Source organism: Miscanthus floridulus, chromosome 18, assembly GCF_019320115.1.
Source record: "Miscanthus floridulus cultivar M001 chromosome 18, ASM1932011v1, whole genome shotgun sequence".
Lineage (NCBI taxonomy): Eukaryota > Viridiplantae > Streptophyta > Magnoliopsida > Poales > Poaceae > Miscanthus > Miscanthus floridulus.
Window position 1 is genome coordinate 64,335,802 of NC_089597.1, and position 24,758 is coordinate 64,360,559.

Below are 24,758 nucleotides of genomic sequence, written 5' to 3' on the forward strand. Positions count from 1 at the left end.
CTAGACCCCCTCAACCTCTAGGGCCTCGCAGACGGTACGGGCGGTGCTCCACAGCGCGTTGTGCTCCTCGATCTCAGCCTCGAGCACCGCCTGCACCGCGACGGAAGCCTCAGCGACCCAGAAGACCTCCTTCTCCAACCCTATGCCAAGACAAGTAGGATGGGGTTAAGCACAAAAGGAAATAAGCCGAATAGGGGCTAAGGCCTACGGGACTCACCCTCGGCTTTCTCTTCCCAGTGCTGGGCCTCGACCCTAGAGGCCTCGGCTTTCTCTTTCCAGTGCTGGACCTCGACCCGAGAGGCCTCGGCCGCCCTGGAAGCCTCCCTCTCCAGCTTTGCACCACATCGGGGAGTTAGGGGTCGAACGCAAGAAAAACAAATAAAACAAGGGGGACGGGACTCAACCTTGGCCTTTTCCTTCAAAGCTAGGGCCTCGACCCGGGAGGCCTCGGCCACCTTGAGGGCCTCAGCCAGGGCACCTTTTGTCAGCAGGTGCACGCCCTGCTTCATCCCAAGCTGCCCGGTGACGGCCTTGGCAGAGGCCTCTGCTTGTTCGGCCCGGGACCTGAAGGTGTCCTGCTCGCCGACCGCCCGGGTCAGCTCCTCCTCTAGCTCCTTGATCCGCGCGCGCCAAAGGGGTGGCCTGCTCCCGAATCGTTGCCACCTCGGCCTTCGCATCAGCACAGCGAAGGCGGAGGTCCTCCACCTCCGCACTCCGCGCGCGACAGAAGCTCGTTGGCATCGGCAAGCAGGTCCTTCTGCTGCTGGAGCTAGTCCCAGATGCCCCTCTCCCGCCAGTGGAACAGCAACTTCCCTGAGGGACCGGTCCTCGAGCTCCTGGATAGGCAGAACAGACGTCAAGCGCTGCGAGAGAACTCGAGAAAAAGATGACACCACACGAGAAAAGAAGGTGCGTACCTGGGCAACGCTGGGTAGATCGTCAGCCATGACGGATAGCGCTATCCACAGCGACCGCTTCGCCAGCTGGCGGTATTGCTCAAAGGTGCTCCAATGCCCCCCTCGGCTGCGTCCTCAAGAGCGAACAGGGGCTCCCCTTAAGGGTTGTCCCGGCTCCACCACAAGACACACGGGTGATCCCACCCGCGGGGCTTGGGTTGTACCCGCATGAGGGCCGAGCTTCCCTCGCCAGAGGTCGGAGCTGGCTGCTCCGTGGTGCTGGCCGCCTCAGCATCTGCCGCCTCCTTCCCCGGGAAGTATCGTTGGAGGAGATTGAATAGACCTCCACTTCCTGGGCGCTCTCTTGAGACGGCGGCGGGCCTTGGACCGGGGGCGGCACTGAGGCTTGCCCCGCCTCCATCTCCGCTTCCTGGGCTACCGGCTTCGCTGCACTCACGCCGGCCTCTGCCACCCCGGCCTCGGTGGTCTCGGGGGCTCCGGTCTACGTCACCTTGGCCTCGGTGGTCCTAGGGGCTCCGACCTCCGCCACCTCGGCCTCGGTGATCCTGGGTGCCCCGGCCTCCATCGTCTCGGCCTCGGGAATCTGAGGGGCCTCGGCCTTGCCCTCGGTGGCCTCGGCGACTGAGGGTGCCTTGGCTTTATCCGACCCATGGGCCTCGGCCTCGCGGGGCGTAGGCTCCTCCTCCTCCGCTTGCTCCACGGCCACCTTAGTAGCCTCTCCCTGGGCTACCGGCTCCTTTGGGTCGGCCCTCGCCGACGCCGCGCCACATTGTATGGCGACTTGCGCCTCCACCACCTAGTGGGCGACCTACACCTTCAGCCATGAGCTCTCCTTCTCCTCCACCTCCATCATGTCCTTCTCCTCCTCCTCCTCCACCACCACCTCCGCCTCCTCCTCACCCCACTCCGCTTTCCCTCCGCCCGCCGTGATGCCGCCGCCATAGCCATAGGGCCCGTGCAAGGCGCTGGCGGTGCTACGAGACCACGCAGGCTCTGTCTCTAGCCTCTCGCTCTGCGGGGAGTTCCTGCTCAGCGCGTCCATGGGTGGTGACATCATGGCAGTGGCAGCAGCCCGACCTGCGGCGCTTCGCGTGGTTTGGCCATGGTGAGAACGGCGGCTCCGTCATGGCGCTAGCGACCATGGGCGAGTGGGTCTTCTCCGCACACTAGGACAGTCGCGTCCGCGTCTGGCGCGTCTCCCACCTGCTCCCGCTCTAAGAACGCCTTCAAGCTCATCGCCGCGCTGCCCACCGCTAGGGACTACCTAGGGCTGAGTGTTCCGCTAGGCCAGCTACGTGCAGACGACGGTGCGGCGCAGCCACCGGCGCCTCTAGATCGAGCACGTCGACAGCATCTCCTACATCGCCATCGCCGCCACCTATGCACAACGCCATGCTGCTCTACTCGGGCTCCTGGGGACCACACGCTCAAGGTCTGGCGCATCGCTGACCTCAAGTGCCTCGAGTCCATCTACGCCCATGAGGACGCCATCAACGCCATCGCCGTCGATGCCTTGATGGCTCCACCGATGGCTATGTCAAGGCGTGGGAGAAGGGCAAAGTGTCGCATTTCCTCTAGGGCGTCCTCGTCGCCCTCGATGGCATGTCCTAGAACGTGCTCGCCGCCATCGACCGCTAGGTCTACGCCGTGGGCTCCGACGGCCACGTCGCTGGCTAGGGACCACCTCAGCGGTAGGACCGCCGTGCGCTGGAACCTCGTGTGTGATGTGAAGGCGCACTGACATGGTAGTGCTATGCCTCTGCGTCGTCAGGGACCTGCTCTACACCGGCTCCGCCGACAAGACCATTAGCCTATGGCGCCGGTAGAGCGGCAGGTGAGCTGGCCAAGGTGGGCATCATTGGAGGCCACGAGGGCCCTGTAAAATGTATCCAGGTGTCCTAGTGCAGGCTCAGCAATGGTTGCATGGTCTACAGCGGGAGCCTTGACAAGACCATCAGAGTTTGGTGGGTGCCCGGTGCTTTGTAGCATGACTAATGGCAATGAGCAGCAATAACAAGAAAAGAGCTTCAAGGATCAGAATCAGAATGAGAAGGCTTCTTTGTTCTTGAGATGAAACGTGTCTTTTTCAAATTTCGAAATGGATTGATTGAGATTGCTCAGGTCTAGTCTGTATTTTGGATTGTTTGGTTGACGGTGCCGGAGTTGGGTGGTTTTCTATATTAGATTAGATGGAGGGGGAGAACAAACATACAAGGATAAATGGATAACACACAAAGGTAGCCATAGAGTGGGTATAATTCTGTAAATGGCTGTATAATACGTTCTGATTCTTCTTTGATATAGGTTTTGATTAAATGGGAAAAATGCTCAATGACCTTATTTGTGAGTTATGATGTGAATTCCTGAATCAAACTACTAGTATTTGCTATGGATGATGATGAACATTTCAGATTTGCAATGAGAAGCAGCAGCAAGGAAATAGCTTAAAGGATCAGAATTAGAATGAGAAGGCTTCTCTGTTCTTAGACGAAACAATGTCTGTTTCAAATTTCAAAATGGATATATTGAGATTGCCTGTCGTGTGTCATGTAACCAAGACAAAGTCTACAATGTTTTAGCTAGCTGGTAGACTATTATAATGCATATGGACTACTTTTCTGCAACATTGTGGTTGCTCTTAGATTATGTTTTAGATGGTGTTTCAATTCCACGACTAAGTAAACATTAGCCTGCTCACAACATAAAAGTAGGCAACCATGGGATATATATAATGTGTCTGCTGGTTGTCCTTCAATGGAACGTTGGCATGGTTAAGATGGTTGAATTACAGACACATGAGCAAGAAATAAAACGGTTTTGATGACTTGGTCCTTTGTTGCCCGATGCCCGACCACCATCGCCGCCGTAGCACACCAGCGCCCGAACACCCCTCCCCGACCATGGCAGCTCGCACGCTGCCACGACAGCGGGTCCCACCTCCCACCTTCCCTCCCTCTCCCTTGTCCATGCATGGCAGCAGCACGAGCAACACAACCGTATATGCACAGCAAATAGAGCAAGGCAAGCACGCACACGCACGCACCAGCAACACCTTGTTACCTTTAATCACGCTAACTAGCCACCGTCCATTTACATGCACCATGCAAAGTTAGCACGTAGGCACAAGCAAAGGCCTCAGCAGCATGCACATGGTTCGTACTCGCATGCGTGCCGACCATCACGCTACGGGCCACCACCATGCATGCCGAACATCCACCCCCCGCTACACGCCGCACCGCCCACCTGTAGCGTTGTCCCATCGTCCTGTGCAGCCATGGCGCCACAGCGACACCATTAATGGTGAGAAGCTGAGCACCGGTGGCACAGCTCCTCCCCAGCCGCAAGTAGCGAAGTATGAACCTAAAAAGAATGGAGATGACCAAATTTGAACTAACTTTTTCAACGCCTTGGAAACGTAAACCATGTCTGTAAGATTTTGTATGGTCCTGACAAAGTAGAAGGCAATTCCTGAGGTTCACATCACGCTATCTCTGGCCGCGTCTTTAAAACCAAACCCTCTATCTCATTGATTAAATTTAAATTTGTTTGACATATTGAAAAGTGAGGAATTAGGATAGAAAAGATGGTCATGGTGAGCTCATCTTCATCTAAGCACGTCTTGAGAGTGTCAGCTTCTTGCTTCTGACAATGTACCCCGCCTCCTGCTTGATGTTTTCTAGCAACACTTATCTCAGGCTTTTTCTTAAAATGTTGAAATAGGTTGTCATTTGAATAGGAGGCTCATGCTGGTGATTAGTGTTGAGTGTGGAGTGTCTTGTTGTGAAGGGGGATATAGGTGATTGAATGCGGGTTTAGAGGGTGGGTGCGCGCCATTATTCCCGGCACTGAGCAGCATTAAGGGCCGAGGGAATCAGGTTTGTGGGGGACAGCAGCGGCAGCACCAGGCCAATGGAGGTGACATCACGAGCTGGTGTCGTGGGGCGGTGGTGCGACGTGCGGTGGGTGGCGGTGCAGAAGAGACAGCGGCGTGATGCTGAGAGGACGACACCAGTGTGCGGGAAAAGGAGCGCGGGTGAGTGGCCACTGGCGGTGCGCGTGGCTTTAGTTTGCATGTGGTCTACTGTGCGCTTTGCTGGTTGCATGGGTGTGGAGTAAATGTAGCTAACTCGGGCGCACCCAAGCAACTGGGAAGTGGAGGCGGCGTGGAAGGAAAACACTGGCGTGTCATGAGGTGGAGAGAGCGTCGGCCATGGTGCGGTCCCTGCGTGAGCTTGAGTGGAGGGAGGAAAAAGGAGGGGAGAGGGGTTCGCTCGACGAGGAGGCGTGCGAGCGGCTGTGCCCCAAAAGAAGAAAAATGAGGGGTCCGGTACGGGGGTGAGGGAGAGAGTCGAGAGCCGACATGGTGCGGGAAAAGGAGAGAAAACAAATTGTGCGAGTGAACAAGGCGAGTGCGGCAATTTAAGCGTTCCAATAACTCCAGGCTACTCAAATAGTAACTTTTCCGCACTCGCCGTCCTTGTGCACTGTGCGCTTCTCCTTTTCCTGCCCTCTAGTCCACTCTTGATCATCGCCCTCGTCCGCGTACCGGACCCCCTCCCTTCTTTCTTCTTTTGGGGACACGGCCGCCCGCACGCCTCCCTCATCGAGCAAACCCTCTCTCCTCTCCTTTATCCCCCCCGCTCGCTTGCGCAGGGAGCGCGCCATGGCCGACTGTATCCCCACAGCGTGAACCGACAGTGTATCACATCCATGTCGTCTCCACTTCTGGTGCGCTGCGCCCCATCTCCGTTCGCCACTATAAGATGCCCTTGGTCCTTGCTCTTCTTCTTCATCCCCATCATTCTCGAATCCGAAGCAGAGCTACGAGATCCGGTCGTCATTGTTGAACTAGGTTCGTTTGACAGAGGTGATGGTATAATCTAAGAAAGGATCTAGTTTTTGAATAAGTTCAAGTCTACTGTTGGTTAGTTTGGTCTTACGGTTCATGATGTTTGACTTCTCAGTCTCCTGTTTCTGGATCTGTTAGTCATACGCCATGTGTTGGATAATCATTATCTTATTGTTTCTCCATTGCCCTCGTATATCCCAACTTCTGGAGTAAGCCTTAGCTGTACTAGGTTGCTCTTAACCATGTAACTTTAAATCTCGGTGTAATTTAGTGTTCGACGCCATGTAATCTTTTGTGTAATTCTAGATTTACGAAATGTATTGTAGCTTCGTCTAAGGAGAGTAGATCCTAATTTACTCTTTTGTAAACCCTCGCGTTACTGAGACATACTTGTGTTGTAGTTTTTACTCTTTCCACCTATAATGTAATCCTAGCCAATGTTGTGCTTTGAATCTAAGTGTGTTAGTTGCTTGAGCCCAACTCCATCAAATACTTCTTTCCACTAACATGTCATTGATTTACTGGCCTAGAATAGGCACCATGTAATGGCAACCAACATATATGTTCGTTTACAACATTGTAATGAAAAAATCCATGTTACCTTTCATTCCCATATTTTCTCATGTAATGTACCAAATAGACCAACCTTTCGTAGCAACGCGATGAGAAAACGTATTAGACATATGAGCCATATTTTCTAATATTTTTTCTATACCAAGCACATCACCCGCAGCAAAGCGCGGACCGCAGTGGCTAGTAGCATGAAAGATTATACTATATGTAAACCTCTTTAAACAAAAGAAAACAGAGCACTGGGCTGGACATACCCCCAATTTCCATTGCACCAAAACGGAAGTGTACAGATTAAGTTCGTCCGCTGCTTATTTTTAGGAGAAGGTTAGTTCAGTGAGAACACCCTCACCCGTTCTGCATCTGAAAGTGGCTTGGAGTAAATTTCAGAATTCAACAGCTGTGCAACAAACTCAATTATAGGCAATGGCTCAACGAAAGCTATCGCTGACATATCTGTAAAGTCACAGAAAGTAAAATCAAAATCTTGGAGATGTGTTTAATATGGATAAGAAATCAGCAGTAGTGTTGAAGACTAATGATGATTAACCCGGAACTTTGGCCCAGCACCTCACTCATAGTCATAGGAACTGAACTTGGTACCCTCAATTTCCACTGCATCAAAAAGGAAATATACAGATTAAGTTGATGCGCTTCTTTTTTTTTATGTCCGCATAGTTTTAGATTGAACCGTCGATAACTATACATTTTTATGTTCAAGGCAATACACAATATTTTAGTTAAGCAATGGTTCTTCGTATGAGATGAAATATGAGGAAAATGTTAGTTCAGTGAGAACACCCACACCCGTCCTGCATCTGAGAATGGCCGGAACAGGTGGGCTTCTTCCACTTCCTGCAAAGGAGAACCTCCCAGATGGCTGAGTAAGACAAATCTGGTAGAGGATGCAAGGAAGGTCGAGGGTGAGAACTAACTTGGGCAAAAATGGCGGGTAGGGTTTGTTGCAACACAGAATCGCCGTCGATCGCGAAAGGGAGCAGCGCGCAGCCACGAGCAGTCGCGCACAGCGCGGTGCCGCTCCTCCCGTGAGCAGCAGCGGTGGCAGCACGACGCGGCGCATCATGGGTTGCGTCCGTTGGCCACAGTCGTCGCTTGCGGCAGTCGGCCACAACACGCCGTTGACTGGGCAGCGCGTCCGCTCCCATTGGGCCCTCTAGCATACCGGCATGGAGGCGCCGATGCCGCCCGTAGCAGTCGTCGGCCGGGCAGCGGAGCGGCGCTGTCGGTGCCGTCGGGCTGGGGTTGCCTCGCCTGGTGGGGAACGGAAGCATCGGGAGGGTTTTTTTTGGTGTGTGTGCATGTGCGGTGGCTAGGTCTGGTGCATAATTGGCCATGCAGCCCGAGCCCGTCGACCCGGCCCAAGGGCCGTTTTTTTGGCCCAGCCCAAGCACGGCCTGGCACGGAGGCTAGCGGGCCCGGGCTGGCCTGGCCCGGAGCAGCAGGCCGTGCCTGGGCCTGACCCAGGCACATGGGCCAACACGGCACGGCCTGCTATAGAGTAGCTGGCCCGCTAGCGACTCGCCAAGCTGCCTCCCCGCGCCCCCCCGCACCCGACGTATATAAGCGGGGAGGAACTCCCCGGCTCCCTCGCTCGGCCGCCTTCCCCCGCCTCACCCCGATTCCCCGAACCCTAAATCCCTACCCGGCTACCCGGCTACCCCGCTCCCCGCCGCGCCGCTCGCGACCGCCACCACCATCCTCTCCCTCCTCCCTCCTCCCCCTCCCTGCCGTCGGGCGCACCCAAGTCCTATCCCACCGCTGGCGTCGCCTATGGCCCTCCGTATCACTCCACCTTCTCGACTCCCACCTCCCCGTCCCCGCCTCCTCCCTCTCCGCTGCCGTGTCCTGGATCCTCACCTCCCACCGCGACAACGCCGTGAGGTTCCATCTCCTCATCGCCCGTCCCTCCGCCTCAGACTTCGACTCCTGGATACGCTCCCTCGCCGCCAAAAACCTCCTAGAACTTGTCCTCCGGCACCCTTCCGACGAGACTATTCGCCTCCCTCCTTCATTCCTCTCCTTCTGGTCCCTCTTCACCACGGAGCTCACCAACTATCGCCTCCCCGAGGACGGCACCGGTGGCGGCGAGGTCTATTTCCCCCACCTTAGCGAGCTCACCCTCAAGCGCACCGGCGACCGCCTCCTCCATGCCTCCCCGCGCGGCCCCACCTCCAGGGCGAGCGCACTGGCGATCGGATATGCCTTTTGGGTGAGCGCGACGGTCGTCTCCCTCCCGCGCGCGGCCATCACCCTCCCGCGCGTAGCCGTCTTCCTCCCGCGATCGGATCTGCCTCTGGGGCGAGCGCGCCAGCAGCGGCGACCGCCTCCCATGGCTGCCCTGCCTCCTGCTCTCCCCTTCCCTCTCTCATGGGCCTCGGGCTAGCCCAACACGCTGGAGTGGTCGTGCTTCTCGGGCCGGCCTGGCACGAAAATCGGTTCAGCAGGCCGTGCCTGGCCCGGAGGCTAGGCCCGTGGCCCTGTGAGGCACGGCCCGAGAGGCACGGCGTGCCGTGCCGGCCCAGTTGGCTATCGGGCCGTGCTTTCACGGGCCCGTGCCGTGCCGGGCCGGGCCGTCCCGTTGGCCATCTATAGTCTGGTGGGGAAGGGAAGGGAAGGGAAGGTTGGAGAGGGTTTTGTTTTTGGTGTGGGCGCTTCGACCGGAAAATAAGAACCACGGTGGTTTCACCTGCACGACTAAACGAACAAGCGGTAGTTTAGTGATGACGTGGCCCGCGGAGCTGATACTTTTGGTATACAGAAATAAGGATCTATGGTAGACTATGGTAGATAAGACAGCTCTATTGAGACCTCCGCATCACAATCACAAGACACAGGGGGGTTTGGTTCCTATGGTCTAAAGCATTTTAAACTAAAATCTGCACTTTAGTTGGACTAAACAGCCAAATACTTGAACTGAAAGTGGACTAAAGTCCTTTAGTCCCTTAGTCCACAAAACTGGACTAAAATGGACTAAAAGGTGTTGGGGACACCCATGCTCCTCATTTATTGTTCTCTCTCTCCCATAGTAAAAGAGTGGGTAAAAAGGTCTTTCTTCCACATTATTTAATGACTTTAGTCCTATTTTAATTCAAAGAATCAAATACTACTTTAGTCCACTTTTAATTTATAAACTAAAGTGGACTGAAACTTTAGTCCATGGACTGGAGAACCAAACGTGCCCATACAAATTCCCCCTGGACTGCAGGCGAAAGAGGCCCAACGGCCCACGTGAGACATGGGCATCAGCATCATTTCCCCACTTTTCAGGAACGTAGAGGCACCAGCAGTTCAGCACCTGTGGCGGGCGGCGCTTGCGTTTCTCTTCCTCCGCTTTCGCCAGTTCCAAGTCCCACAAGTCCAGAGCAACCAAAATCTCGCCTCTAGCGGCCGGCGGAGAATCCAAAAAACCGTACCCGTGAGCGAGCAGGGCGATCGCCCGGCCAGTTCGCCTCGGCGGAGTGTAGCACTAGCATACCATGGAGAGCTCGTCGCCGTCGGTGCCGTTCCCGCTGCTGCAGGCGCCGGTCGAGAGCACCTACCGCGCCTGCACCATCCCCTACCGCTTCCCCTCCGACAACCCGCGGAAGGCCCCTCCTGTCGAGATCCAGTGGATTGACCTCTTCCTCAACTCTGTCCCGTCCTTCAAGTATGTGCCCCGTTCTTAGTTCGATCCGATCTCCCTTCCTTTCGGTTCCGTCGACGGTTATTGCTCACCCCGTCCTCCGATGGCTTTTTGCAGGCAGCGCGCTGAGAACGACCCCACCGTGCCCGATGCGCCGGCGAAAGCGGAGAAGTTCGCGCAGAGGTGTGTGTCTGCAGCTTTCATTATTAGATTACTGTTCCTTCTTCTCTATTAGAACTTGTTAGTGCTGGAAGGTCGCGCCTATTTTGTTAGACTGAGAAGTGAGAGGTCCGTGGATGGTATGTGCCTCTTGTGCATTGGATCTAAACTGAGCCATCTCAAGTAGAATTTGCCTATACTCGGTCACTGCATTGCCAAATCATTTGTCCTACTTGTAGATGCTAAGATAGTAAGATTTAGAAAACACCGCCATTTGTTCCCCGTGCCAGGTGGCTTTCAGTTATTCTCTAACATTTCACTCCGGGTAGAATTGGCATGTGTCTTTTTCAATAAACAACTTCCGCCATGCCAATGCCTTTGATCAAGCCAAACGATCAGTGTTACATGGACACAAACACAGTTGTTGTCACTAAGGTTTATGGTTTGGGAAAATGATACACACACATGTACATGGGTGTCAGAATCTGATTCATATTTTGCTTTCCAATTTTCGATTTTTTTTTCTACAGGGACAGCCTTTTTGGTGCTACCAAATATTTTTCTTCCTTTGCAGAATCAAAACCCTACCATAATAATCAGATAATTATTAGCAAGCTATAGGACCTCAATCCCACATTGAGGGTTCACTGCCAATTGCTAACTCTTGGAAAAACAAGTTTAGCTAGTAGAAATGTACCAAACTAAAGCTAATTTCCTTTGGCCGTTGGCAGTTACTGAAAGTACAATGGCAGGCTTTCAGTATTCTAACAGGTACTGACCAGATGCTTTATAATTTTTACCATCAATCATGTTGGTGTTTAGGAAATATTGTTTTGTTATGAACCAAAGATCAACAAATGGAAAGAATTGTGAGATTTACTTGTCACAGAAGGTACATAGGTCTGCCATTTTGTTCACAAACATGGTGAACGGTTTGGACAGCTTGGAGCTAAACTTGTCCAAACGCCTCTTGATTCAACATGATAACTCATATGAATGAAACATATTATCATTTCTGTACATCTGCAGGTACACGACAATGCTTGAAGAGTTGAAGAAGAATCCAGAAAGCCATGGAGGACCACCAGACTGCATAGTATGACACTGATAGATGAAGTTCTTTTGAGAAATACTCCCACTGTAAATGAGTACATTTGTAGCTTTGTTCTAAGTCAACACCTTAAGTCTGATCAAGCATTTATATACCAAATAAGTATCAGAGTCATCATGAAACATATCAGTGTCAAACTTAAGATGGTTGGACTTCGGACAGAGCTAGAAATGCACCCTTTTTGGGATGTAGGGTGTAATACAAACTGAGATTATTTGTACTTAACTCTTGAAATGTATCTCAAGCTTCTTTGTAGGCTTCGTGAGCTAGTACTTAGAGAGCTGGGATTCAGGGATATCTTCAAGAAGGTTAAGGTAATCTACTAATCTCTGTTAAATTCCCTTACTAGTCTTCCCATCTTTTGGTCAAATTATTCGGATACATTTTAGGTGGTTGTAATTTCCTATGCTCCTTCAATAATTTATCATAAGTAGGATGAGGAGAATGCCAAGGCTATGTCACTTTTTGACTTTTTGAGGGAGTTGTTAAGCGGAATGACGAAATTGAGGATGATGGGAAAAGAGTTGAGAACTTGATCCGTGGAATCTTAGCTGGAAACATTTTTGATCTAGGATCTGCACAGGTATCTATGCTCACTTGCATGAGATCCTTGTTGGTCTTCACTTGTTCTGGAACCATTATTTATGTGAACCTCAATCAACAGTTCAACATTCTCTCAAGTAGAATCAACGAAATTATCTTTCCCCCCTTTTGAGTTGTCTTAAAATTAAAAGTCAAATGCACTTGAGTAATATATACTTTCCCTAGGTCCTCACCTAGGTCCATAACTCTCAAAGTGAGTATTTGGGTCCTTAAAGTTTTAAATGGTTCACTCTAGTTCCAATTATAGAACTGGATTCTCAGTTGGAGTGAACCACTTAAAATAGCATTTCTATTGTTGAACAATGTTCTAGCTTCTGTATTCTGCAAAGTTGTTACATGGGTGGTCTCTAATAACTCTCTTTTTTTTTGTATTCTGAAGCTTGCCGAAGTTTTTGCTAAAGATGGCATGTCGTTCTTGGCAAGTTGCCAGAATCTTGTATCTCGACCTTGGGTTATTGATGACCTCGACGCTTTTAAGAGTAAATGGACCAAGAAATCATGGGAAAAGGTGTTATTTTATTGCACACGAATTTCATTGCTACATACCTGTATGCTGCCTACCACTAGATGTCCCTATACAAGTCTGTTTTGTCCTGTCATTTTGCGTAATTGCTATAAGCTCGGCATTCCTGTTGATGCATGGACTTAAAATACAGTACATGTAAATGTGATTCTATACTGTTTGGTTCCTTTTTCATGTACTAGCTTTTCTACACTTTATCTTTACCAAAAAAATATTTTAATCTTTTGAAGTTTGCAACTACATATGCTACTGCTGTCTGGTTCCATGTCAATCTCAAGTTATGTTAACGGTTACTGGCCTATCTATTACTGCTTAACAGTTAATATACACTGAAGTTATTAAGATCTGTTTCAAGTGAGGAAAAAACTACTTACCTATCTGCGAATTGAATTGTTTCCTGTGAAATTCAACAGTATAAACAAGTCGTTAGTAATAAATTTTCTTAATAAGTTTGTTTTTTCTGTCACATTACTGAGATGTTAGAGATTTTTATTTATATATCTATTGTTAGTATTAACTAGTCGAAATTCTGGATCATCCACACATCAACTTCAGGGGAAGCCCATTTTTAATGCAATGTTTTTTGTTAATTGTTTTATATATTTGTACAATAAGAATCAATATTAAACTTCTGCATCAGCATATTAACGATGAAATATTCGTACAACACAAGTGTATATATGTATCTGAGTTGTTTCTCTCAAATGTTGTAGGCAGTTATTTTTGTTGATAACTCTGGTGCTGATATTATCTTGGGCATATTACCATTTGCAAGGGAGTTGCTTCGACGTTGCACAAAGGTTCATGTTAACCCTTTCATACTGTTGTTGTAAGATTATAGAGTTTAGGTTGATCCCTGGACAAGATTTTGCATCAGATTTTTGTCACACTAAAACACATTACTAAGGAAGCATTTGGTTCAGGGGTGGGACAAGGACGAAGTGGGATATCCCACGCTGTTCTAGTATTGGTTCAGGAACAGCAGGGAATGGAACGATTCCACCAGGGAATATTCCCTCGATATTTGGGGTGAACCTGTCCCAAATTTTGGTGGGACAAGGTGAGGTTAGCAATCCTTTGCTTGAGCGTGTGGGCGCACAGGAAGGAGAGCAGCGGTGGCTGCGGGCATGCAGGGAGAAGAGGAGAGGGCGCTGGTGAGCTTGGCACGGCTGTTGAGAGGGCAGGGCACGGATGAGGGTGAGCTTGATGGGGCGCAGGTGAGGAGGGGATGGAGTGGAAGTGCGATGGCGGCGTTGCTGCTCTTGCCGAGCTCAAGCTCAAGACGAGCTGCTGCTGGGGAGGTTGAAGAAGAGCCTGCGTGGCTGCGAGCTTGGGCGGGCACGCAGGCATGGGAAAGCTTGGGCTGTCAGCGAGAGAGAGCTCGCACGGATGAGGATGGCAAGTGCGGCAACAAAAACAGCACGCATGCAGAGGTCCAGCACCTGCTTGCTTAGCTTAGCTTTGCTTGCATGGCGGCCAGGTGCAAGCTTCCTTGCTTGCCTGCATGGGCAGCAGGCTGGTGCTTGCTTGCATTGGTGGTGGCGAACGCATTGCACACGGGCTACGTTGCAATGACGGTGGCGGTGGCAAGAGCATGGGACGTGGATGCTGAGAGACAGAGAGGTGCCAGATGAGCAGCGGATGCCTGGAGATGGATGACACTTGCAATGTGTTCGACGAAATGCTTGAAAGAACCTGGTTCTATCTGTTCATATCCCCCAACCAAACAAAAAACAGGGACCATTCTATCCCTTCAACCAAACAGTAAGATGGGACCATTCCATTTTAAAAAAACTGGATGGAACCATCCCATACCACCTCATCCCCAAACCAAACACAACCTAAGTTTGCAGCCTTTAATAATGCTGAAAACCAAAACATGGAAAAATGAGCCATGCTGAACTCTACCTATGATCATCCTATATTCCTATCATCAATCATCATCCCTTAACTGTAGTAAAAGTGCATCACTTTTTTTTTGTGTGTGAAATCACATTGTGAATCAATTGGTACTGGTAGGGCTTTAAGCTATATCCACTAACTTCATGAGTAGCAACCTAGCAAGTGTTTCATATTTTCTATCTTAACAAGTCTTAGGACTGCACTTGGATAGTGTAGCTTTTGAAACTCTCTTCTCAAGAGCAGGTATCATGCGATATCATGACATAAAACACTACAGTGTTGTTTGGACCATGAGTTTTAGAGAAAAAAAATGATTTTCGAAAAAACAGAGTCACTGTAACCACTAAAACCTTTGCGTATTCCCCACTAATTCGTGTATAACCATAACTTGTTTTAAAAACCACAATTTATGCTAAGTAAATATGAGTGTGCACATTCGCTAAATGGGTTCTAATATCTAGATTCTTGTCATCTTGTTCATTCAACAAACTAACGATCGATCAAGAAGGGTGTACTCATTGCTGAAAGCTCCCGCATAAGGTGGGGCCTAGGGAAGGAATTTTTTATAGCCTTAGCCCCTTACCCTTGCATAGAAGTTTCGCTAGGCGCTGGGCGGAATCTAGGCGCTGACCCTCAGCCTAGAGCCTACTCGGGATTAATCGCGCCTAGGCGTTCCTAGGCGTTTTCCTAGGCGTTTTGGCAATATAGCCATTACTTAGACAATGGGCATTCACAGCAGGCAAAATCAGATCAACTCATCCATTCACATTCACAGAATCACAGGCATTCAAATCAGAGGAGAGAAGCAGGGGATGCATTCAAAACAGAGGACATGGAGGAGAGGAGCAGGGGAGGGGCCTGACCTTGGTGCTGCGCTGCGCCGCTTAGGGATGAGGCTGTCGGCTGGGTGAGGAGACCGGCGGCAGCTTCCAGGCGGGGCAGCAGGTTCCAGGCGGGGCAGAGGAGGCCGGCCGGGACAAGCCTCCAGGCGGGGTCGCGGGGAGCAGGGCGACCGGCGGGGCCGGCGGGTGGAGCTTCCCTCCGGCGCGCCGTCGCAGGAGGAGAGGACGAGCGGGAGTGGCCGAGCGGCTATCTGCGACCTGGAAGGCAAGAATCGAGCAGGAGCGGACCTTTTCCCTCTTCTCCTTCCCGCGCGCATCCTTTCCCGCGCCAGACGCCATAAGCGCGCGCGCGTTTCCGCGGCGGCCAAAAATTTCGCCCGTGAGCGGGTTGTCCGCCTACGCGCCGCCTTGCGCGCCTGCGCGCCGCGGAATCGCCGCCGAGGCGCCGATTTGCGCCGCCTAGTCGCTGCTCCCGCCTAGGACTGCGACTACACCCTAGTCTACGCGGAGGGCCGTCGATTAGCGCTTAATCGCGCCTAGGCGCGCCTAGGCGAGCGCCTAGCGGAACTTTGCCCTTGCATAATGATTCTGCAAGGAGACTGGTTAGAACTAATGATCGATCAAAGATTATCCTATTAGAAATTTAGAATTCCTCCTGAGAAATCAATCTGTGAGGGTGAAAAAACAGAGAAGGATTGTTTGTGCTGCTGGCAATTGGAGACATATTTTTCAGATTTTCCATCAAAGCAAAGCAATCTATAAACATATTCTTAATAACAAGTGAACAACACAAAACCAATTTTCCAAAATGAATTACGTTAAAGTGTTCTGAAAACTTGTTCATAATTCTTGAGATCCAAACAACCACTATAATTGTATAATAACGCAAATTTTATACAGACTGCAATATATAAACCTATTCTTAATAACCACTTAAAACCAGTTTTCCTAAAAAGATAATACAATTAGTATCATCAGAAAGTTCAAACAAATCTTGAGATCCAAACAACCACTACAATTCTAGTAACACAATTTCATACGGTTCTGACAAATACTATGGAGTACATCCTAAAAAAAAAACTAGACGGGAAGGAGCAGACCGCACCCCTGTTTTTTTTTAATTAAGAGGATGCAGGGCTCCAACCTGGGTCTCGGAACTGAGAGTATGGAGTACATCCTACTTCGATGCTGCTGTATTTAAAGCAGTTATTTAAATATTAAACTAGTTCAACTAATCTTCTTTCCCAGTTTAATATGCATTTACAAGTTACAACCGTCTTCGACTAGTATCATCAATAAGTTGCTAACATTGGTTAGTGCAGATGATACTTGCTGCTAATGATATGCCTTCAATCAATGATGCCACGTATCCAGAGCTGGTTGAGATTATAGACAAGGGCAGACCCAGTGCTAGAGGCTCCCACATGAGTGGGGTCTGGGGAAGGGAAAAGCCGAGGCAAACCTTCCCCCCGCAAAATCTGCGGAGAGGCTGCTTCGAACCCGCGACCTGGTGACTCATTGAGACAGCTCTCACCACTGCACCAAGCCTGCCCTTCAGGTGTGGAATTGTTTTAGCTCAAGGATGCAGATGGAAAGCTATCAGGTGTGGATGCATCCGGCCTCCTTGTTGCCAACTCTGGCAACGATCTTATAGACAAGGTAAGAAGGAAAAGAATTGTAAATAACCTCTGTCACAAGGATCTTACTTCTGTTGTGCAATTGTTTTAGCTCAAGGATGTAGATGGAAAGCTATCAGGTGTGGATGCATCTGGCCTCCTTGTTGCCAACTCTGGCAACGATTTGTGCCTGTAATCGAACCTTGATATGCATTCAACTATGGTGTCCTTGCTCTATGGCATATCTTGGATGCATAACTAGATTACTGCCTATTTTCAGGTAATTGATTTATCTAGTGTGGCACCAGAGCTTGCCTTTATGGCAAATGATGCTGACCTGGTGGTGCTCGAAGGCATGGTAAGCTTTTAATGTCCTTCCTTATTTGCCAGGTTTCCTGATTGAAGGACACAGTCTCATTCAGTTTCTGCCTGCTTGTATTATAGGGAAGAGCTATTGAAACTAACCTATATGCACAAATGAAATGTGACTCGATCAAGATTGGAATGGTGAGCTGTTCTGTACCTCCCTTCAATAATGTAACATGTATGCCCAATAGTTGCAGATTATCATAACTCCGTTGTCATTCTACATTTTCAGGTTAAGCATCCTGAGGTCGCCCAATTTTTACGAGGAAGACTTTATGATTGTGTCTTCAAGTTCAATGAGGCCTGAACTACGAGATACATTGGATAACACAATACTGGCAGCACTAGTAGTGGTTTAGTTTTCCCCAAGATCAGCTTGTTAGGTGTTGCACTGAACATAATTGTGTTAGCATCAGCAACGATATCAAGCAAAATAAGCTACGTATATGTGGTGGTTTTTGGAAGTGTTAGGAAGGGTGGTTATGAGGCTGTTGCATTTTGTACGAAATCCGATGCACCAGTTCCATTTGACGCATCGGTAGCCAAATCATATTCGTTTGTGCTTATGGTCCATAATAATAATAATTGGTTAGCTACCACTGGCCTGTAAACATCAAGGTGGATTTTTTTTAGAACTATTTCTCTCTAGTCTGTACCTGTAACATTTAAAATCCTGAGTCCTTGACTACCTTTTTAAAGTGAGCCTACTACCTAACCTCACTTGTTCTATGATCCAACAACCCAACTGAGTTGCAGCGGTGCCACCTCAATTGGGCAGCTGCAATTGGGATGTTCACTGGATCATTATGCTTTTCCGGGACCATGCTACGGCCTGTTGCTTTGCTTGTATATGATCGTGGATTATAAGCTGAAATAGTATTTTTCTCTTATACTAAACCAGCTAGCAGTAAATAATTCACGATTGTTTATGACGAAACGAACCCCATAGCAGCTAAATTTAGTCAGTTAAAGTTTAGTTGGTGCATCCAAACAGGCCCGAAGTGATGATAACTCTATTTCGAAAGAGATGGGGAAGAAAACAGCTGGAGGTAGAGGAAGACAGATTGGAGTGAACATGCTGGGTACCCTATGATATTCCATCACTATATCAGCGATGATCATTTTGTTGCAAGCCGGCCTCTTGGGCCCAAACACGCACGCACGCACTAGATGCACAGACCAAAGCGATTATCATTTTGTTGCGGAAAAAAGTCTACTTTGCCTTCCTCAAATATCGCAAAAGTCAGTTTTTCCACACTGAATTAGAAAACCAGACATAACTCCCCCCCCCCCCCCCCCCCCCCCCATCTTTTTAAACCAGACATATGACCTCCCTAGCGGTTTCTCTAGGTGTTTTTTCTTTTATATTTATTTTGGTTAAAATCTTTGAAAAATCATAGTAAATTACAGAAAAATCATAAAATGGAAAATCCATTTTTTACTCTACATGAGTATATCTACATAGTAAACATATGATGTGCTATGCTTTAGTACATTATTTTTGCTCTAGCTTTAGATCTATGTTTTTCTGTGATTAATTCATACCTAAACTTTCTGTGATCGTATTATGGTGAAATTTATACGTTGGACTAACCATTGTATGCTTGAGATATATTAAAAATTTCATGCTCATTAGATCATGTATGACAGAGTTCATGCTCATTAGATCATGTATGACAGAGTTCTAGACTTATTAGGTTTATGCTTATTAAATAGTTTAAAATAATTAAAAGTGTGTAAAAATAGAAAATGTATGTTCTCCGTGTAATTTTTTCTGTGACAACATGATTATGTTAAGGGTTCATACGATGGTTAGTCCACCATGGCGTAAACTTGAATATATTTTCTATTTTGACACACTTTTAACTATTTTAAAACTATTTAATAAGCATAAACCTGAATAAGTTTATAACTCAGTCATACATGATCCAAGGAGTATGAAATTTTTATATCAAGCATACAATGATTAGTCCACCATAAAAATTTCATCACAATAGGACCACAGAACTGCAGCTATGAATTAATCATAGAAAAGCATAGATTAAAGTTAGAGCAAAAAAATTGTACTAAAGCATACTGTCGGGTTTATAAACCTGGGGTCCTCAATGGACCCGCTTCCCTGCAATACTTGGCTCAGCAGACGGCGCAGCGACAACCCACATCTGGGCCGCCCCAAGTACACAATGACAGGCCGAGACCACGATCCGGTCCCCGACCGACACCTCCGGCCAGGAGACCTGGTCGGAGCCCCGGCCGGAAGGACCTGGCCGAGGTGGGACCGTAGTCCGACTCCGACCCCTGTTCCTTCGGCCGGGGATATGTCGGACCTTTGCTCGCCTCTCTTTCTCGACTGACACGGTCGGGCCAACGGATCGGATACGGACGGATATCACTGATATTACATTTGTTTTTTTATATTTCTGTTCGGATTCGGATTCGAATACGGATAGTGTCAACCATGTCGGATAGGATATGATTTAATATCGACATCATAAATATGCGATTTGAGTATTCGGATACGGATACGGTGTCGGATGTTGAATACCCGGACTCGGATATGGACATATCTGAACCCCTCTAAACGAATTCGGTCTCGAATACGGTCGGAAAATATACGTACCATTTTCACCCCTAGGAACGACTGACCAGGAACTCCTGCTCGGTGTGGGCCCAGGGAGCAGGCAGAGCAGATAAGGTAAGGCACTCAAGTCAACCGTAATACCGAGGACCGTACCCTGCCATGCCCTGCACACCTATAGGACGGTACCGCCAGGCCATGTCAGACAGACACTATACAGCCTTCCAGACACGTCAGAACATAAACAGTATTGTGGGCTCCGTCGTTTGCCGTCCCTGGCGAACACTGTGCAGTCCTACCAGGTCATGAACAACAATGTGGGCGAACACTGTGCAGCCTGTCAGATACAGCAGGTTATGAACAGTAAGGTGGGCGATGGCGTGCCGTACCCGACGACGTGGGCAACAAGACTAGGTAGCACACATATACGTTCTCTCTCTTTCCGTCTTTGACTTGTGAGGTCATCCCTTTCATCTATAAAAGGAGACACGCTCTCTCCTAAAAGGAGGACGGCTAAAAAATAGCTCAACAGCTCGACGGCTCTAGAGCTCAACAGCTACATAGTCTATATGCTCTCAACAGCTGATAAGTTCGGACACACAGAGCATACGCTCCAATAAATAGCGCACGTTCGAGCATCCGTCACTCTCTTCCACTTGGATCAGAGTTCGACCAGTCCTCTAACACCCCCCTTCTCATTCCTTACTTGTTTGTAACCCCACAGCAAACTTCGAGCACCGGGGCTCAGAAATAAAGTCACCGACTGACTAAAACTGAATGTAGGGCACGTTGCCTGAAATAGAATAAATCTTATGTCATCGTGTGCTTGGACACATCCGATCATAACGCACGACAAAACTATAAATATTTACTTGTTGGCCACATTTCGCACCGACACATACTGTATCATATGTTTACTGTGTAGATCTACTCATGTAGAGTCGAACTAAATTAGATTTTCTATTTTATAATTTTTTATAATTTACTATAATTTTTTAAAGATTCAGTTGAAATAAATATAAAAGAGAAAGAGAAAAATCACCTTGAGAAACAGCCAGTGAGGTCATATGTCCGGTTTGAAAAGATTGGGGAGTTATGTCCAGTTTTCTGGTTTAGGGAGGAAAAGATGATTTTTGAGATAGTTGAGGGAGACAAAGTAGACTTTTTCGTTTGTTGCAAGCCATCCAATAGATAGACCGCCTCTTAGGCCCAAATAAACTCACACGTACTAGATGCACAGACCAAGGCCCAACGAAAGACGCCTGCTTGAACCCACCTTTCTTTCACTGCTGCTTCTTCTGCCTCTGCAAAACGTCCGTTCGTTGCTTAGGCCCACCTACCTATTATACCTATGACGACTCGACAGAAATGCCAATTTTATGGCCGTTGGATCCAAAGATAGATGACTCAGATCTTTTCCGTCCAAATAAAACCCTTAGCCATAGTATTCCTTCCTTTCCTCCAACCCATCTAGACTCCTTTTCGGTGGCGCCGTCTTATCTACCTAAATAAAACCCTAGGTGTCGGTGCACTCCTCCTCCTACTAGTCGCTGAAAGTTCTGTCGCTAATCACAGTGAGGTACTCTACCTCGCATCCCCAGTCTTGGTTCATTTTGTCTCTAGATTCCACAAACCGCCGTGATAATTCATCTTTGAGGATTGCATCTCTCGCCGTTGGAGTCACCCACCTTTCTTCAATCGCAAAAGGTAATACGCGATGGGTCGCAGCGCGACCCAGTCTTCCTCCTCGTGCTCGCCTCCTCCCCGACCTTCTTCTCCTTCTTCCCTAACCCCGGCGCCCGAGACCGAGACTGAGACTACGCTCGTCTTCTTCTTCTTCCCAACTCCGACGGGCTTAGAAGATAAGGGGCTCAGGGGAGGCAGGCCACCCAGGCGGTGGGGACGGCGGGAGGGTGGCGTTAGGGTTCTGGCCGCGGTGGAGATGACCAGGGCCAGGTGTGGGCGGGGGCAGCGATGGCCATGGCGGCGGTGGGAGGGGGGGGGGGGGGAGGGGAAAGAAGGAGGCCGCCGCGGGCCCGCTAGGGTTTCACTGGAGCTCCGTGGTCACGGAGCTCCAGTAAAACCCTAGCATGGGGCGGTGGGCAGCGGGCCAATGTGCGAGGAAGGGGACATCACAGCGAGGACGAGGAGGGCAGGGTGGGGCAAGAGGCGGGCGACACGACATCCGATGGTGTTGACGAGGATGGGTCGAGGCAAGGATGAGCGCGGGGAGAGGCCTTCGCGAGGAAGATGATGGATCGCGCTTTTCCCAAATGTGCGACCCGTCACGTGTTAACTTCTTCATTCCCAAGTGCTACCGCCCGTGCCTCTAGCCATGTCAGACTACTACCACATCACTAAGTAGCCAGTCATGGATATTTCTCTGGCCCCGCTGACCCCAAAACTCTTAATTGTAGCCTCAATGATGAAGTTTTATGTTACTGGAGAAGGAGGCTTAGCTGATCTAAACATGGATCCGCAAGGTAGAGGAAGCCTAGTCGATCTAAGCATGGATCTACAAGGCGACAGCAAGGTATGAAATTCGAGTTTTAATTTCTGCCTGTTCTCACACCTTTCATGTATTGCTTACTAATTGTTATTACCTAGCTTTTTTGTGGGATAAAGTAAGGGTTAGGCTAGCCATCCCAAATTTGTAGAATGTGATCATTGGATTCCTTTTTTGCAATTATATGATCATTGGATTTCAATGAATACAATTATATTTTCTTCCTCATAGTATCACAGTACACATTATTCCTCTTGTTACCTCAGCATACATCATGCCTCCTTGTATCTATTCCAGGTAGTGCTTCCGCCACCTCGCCAGCTTAGGCGACGCCACCACTGTTAGTGGTGCCCCCACTATTAGATTAGCTCAACCGCCATCCCTAACTATACTATGGCTTATCTCGCCCGCCTTCACTACCATGACAGTGACCTTTCTCAACACATCTTATAGATGGGAAGGTAAAAAATCTTGGCCCTCCCAATTCCTAAGCCAAACTCGTACGTCTAGATCGGCCATAGTCGGAGAAGAAGAGCTCTATATATAAATATAAATCTCTAACCTGCACGCTGGACAGACAATCACCCATTGACTTGCCACTAAATGGCCTCATAGATGCACGTCCCATGCCTTATATTATAATTTTGTAAGTGAGGTTTGAGAAAATACCTCTATAGATAGAAATGCAGCTTCGATCTTCTATTATGCCCTCACTTATCAAATCATATACTTGTCAAATATCAGACAGAGTCACTAATCGCCATGACACACATCTAGATGATCGTACTACACACTAGTCATGTTTAGACACATCTAGCACCACTTCTAGTTCTAGGCAGTCATTGACCATGATAAACCTTCTAGACAAATCCTCCAGTAACAAATTCAACAGATCCTCCCACCTAAATCTTCGACAAATAAATAACACAGTTCATAATAATCTCCAAATTTCCCTAAAAAAAATTCTCCAAATTTTAAGGACCATTTCCTGCTCAGCCTCGCAAGTTCTATATCATTGGCTGCCTATATAAGCACAAAGGGGATGGATTCACAAACTGGATAGTCGATATACCAAAATAAAAGAGGGGGGGGGGGGGGGGGGGGGGGGGGGGGGGGGGGGGGGGGCGGCGATTAATGGGGCGCAACAGAATAGAACAGTGCTGCCTGAAGACTTCAAAACACTTCTTCTATCAACACGGCCACACAGCACTAAAAACCGAAATAAGAGCAGGAGAATGACATTTGATAGGGAAAAAAAATCATCTAATTTACTGTATGCTACCACCACTTTGGAGTTTGGAGTGCCTCAATGATGCAACATATCAAGGCAAGCAGCAAACCAGAACTTCACTGTAACCAGTTAGAAGTACCTAAATAGGATCCACTCTCATAACGATCTGGTGAAACTAAATTGACGCTCGAGGATCATCAGTTCCTTCAGCAGGAGTACCTAATGAAGTCTTCTAATCCCCATCCCTCCCTCCTCAACCCCACGTCCCTACTCCACCATAGCTGGTAATTAAGCTCATTTCCAGGGGGGAAAGCTTGGGAAGCCTGGTGGATGTGTGCTGGTGCTGAAGGAGCCTGTGGTGTTTGGTGGGCTTGCATGCCCACCCGAGGATTCAGTACCCCTAGATGGACTGCTGGCAGTTGGAAACCTTCCGAAAACATGTTTTTCGGGTGCTGATCCAGGGTCAAGCTCCATTTTTGTATCAGCCAGAAAGCTCCCAATGACCACCTGAACAGCAGAATAACAAAAACACAATCCATTAAGAGATTTGTCAATCTTCCAGGAGTAAGTGCAAAAACACTAAGCTAAAGCCGATTGCCCAAAAAAAATATAACTGATCATTTTATCATGTTTTGTGTTAGATGACAGTATGTATATATATATCATCAATCACTTGGAAAAATCACTTGCAATGATAGTATTGCATAGTGGGAAGTAAAGCACATGATTCGCGAAACAAAGAGACCAAGGTATCAAATGTAAAAATCTTAATTGAGATAGTGAATTCAGAATAACAGGGGAACCTGAACTGGCGAAGCTGCGGTTAGAGGACCTGCTACAGCACCACCTAAAACACGCCCATCAGGACCAGCAAGAGCAACACTAAGTCCACCTGTTCGACTGCTCATGCCAGCATTTTCTGACAGAAGATACGACCCAGCCAAAGAGAGAATTTCAAAACGGCCCTGCATATTGGATGCAAGAAACTGTCATTCAAAATTTAGTGCGAGCACATAAGTTAATTACTTCCAGAACCGCTAAACAATAGGCCCTTATAGAGATGTATTGCCAGAAAAAAAGGTCCATCCTTCTCTTATGTTTTATGCATTGTATTTTCCATTCTATTTAAGTATATCCTGGTGGTGTAGCCAGTGTCACAGGGAACATGGAACGGTGCCACATTCCTTGTACTAGGAATGTTGTTCCTATCCCAGGAATGTGGGAACATTCTCATGTCCACCATGTAAAAACTAAAAACCTGTCTCAAGTACCGTACTGTGTTCCTCAACCCAATCGACTTAGGAACTTGGTGACTCTGAGGTTTAGCTGGGATATAGTTCTA

At 48.6% G+C, this 24,758-nt stretch overlaps 1 protein-coding gene and 2 pseudogenes across 1 annotated transcript; 2 read left to right on the top strand and 1 right to left on the bottom strand.

Moving 5' to 3' along the window:
* LOC136523969 (uncharacterized) lies at positions 1–947 on the bottom strand. Its single transcript, XM_066517467.1, has 4 exons — positions 918–947; positions 405–836; positions 218–332; positions 1–140 (listed from the first exon to the last, which is right to left on the bottom strand). The coding sequence occupies exons 1-4, from the start codon at positions 945–947 to the stop codon at positions 1–3; spliced, it is 717 nt and encodes a 238-aa protein (XP_066373564.1).
* On the top strand, positions 946–2,903 carry LOC136523970 (protein JINGUBANG-like; annotated as a pseudogene).
* A 6,684-nt stretch (positions 2,904–9,587) lies between these two features.
* Positions 9,588–17,590, top strand: LOC136520265 (damage-control phosphatase At2g17340-like; annotated as a pseudogene).
* Positions 17,591–24,758: the final 7,168 nt, after the last annotated feature.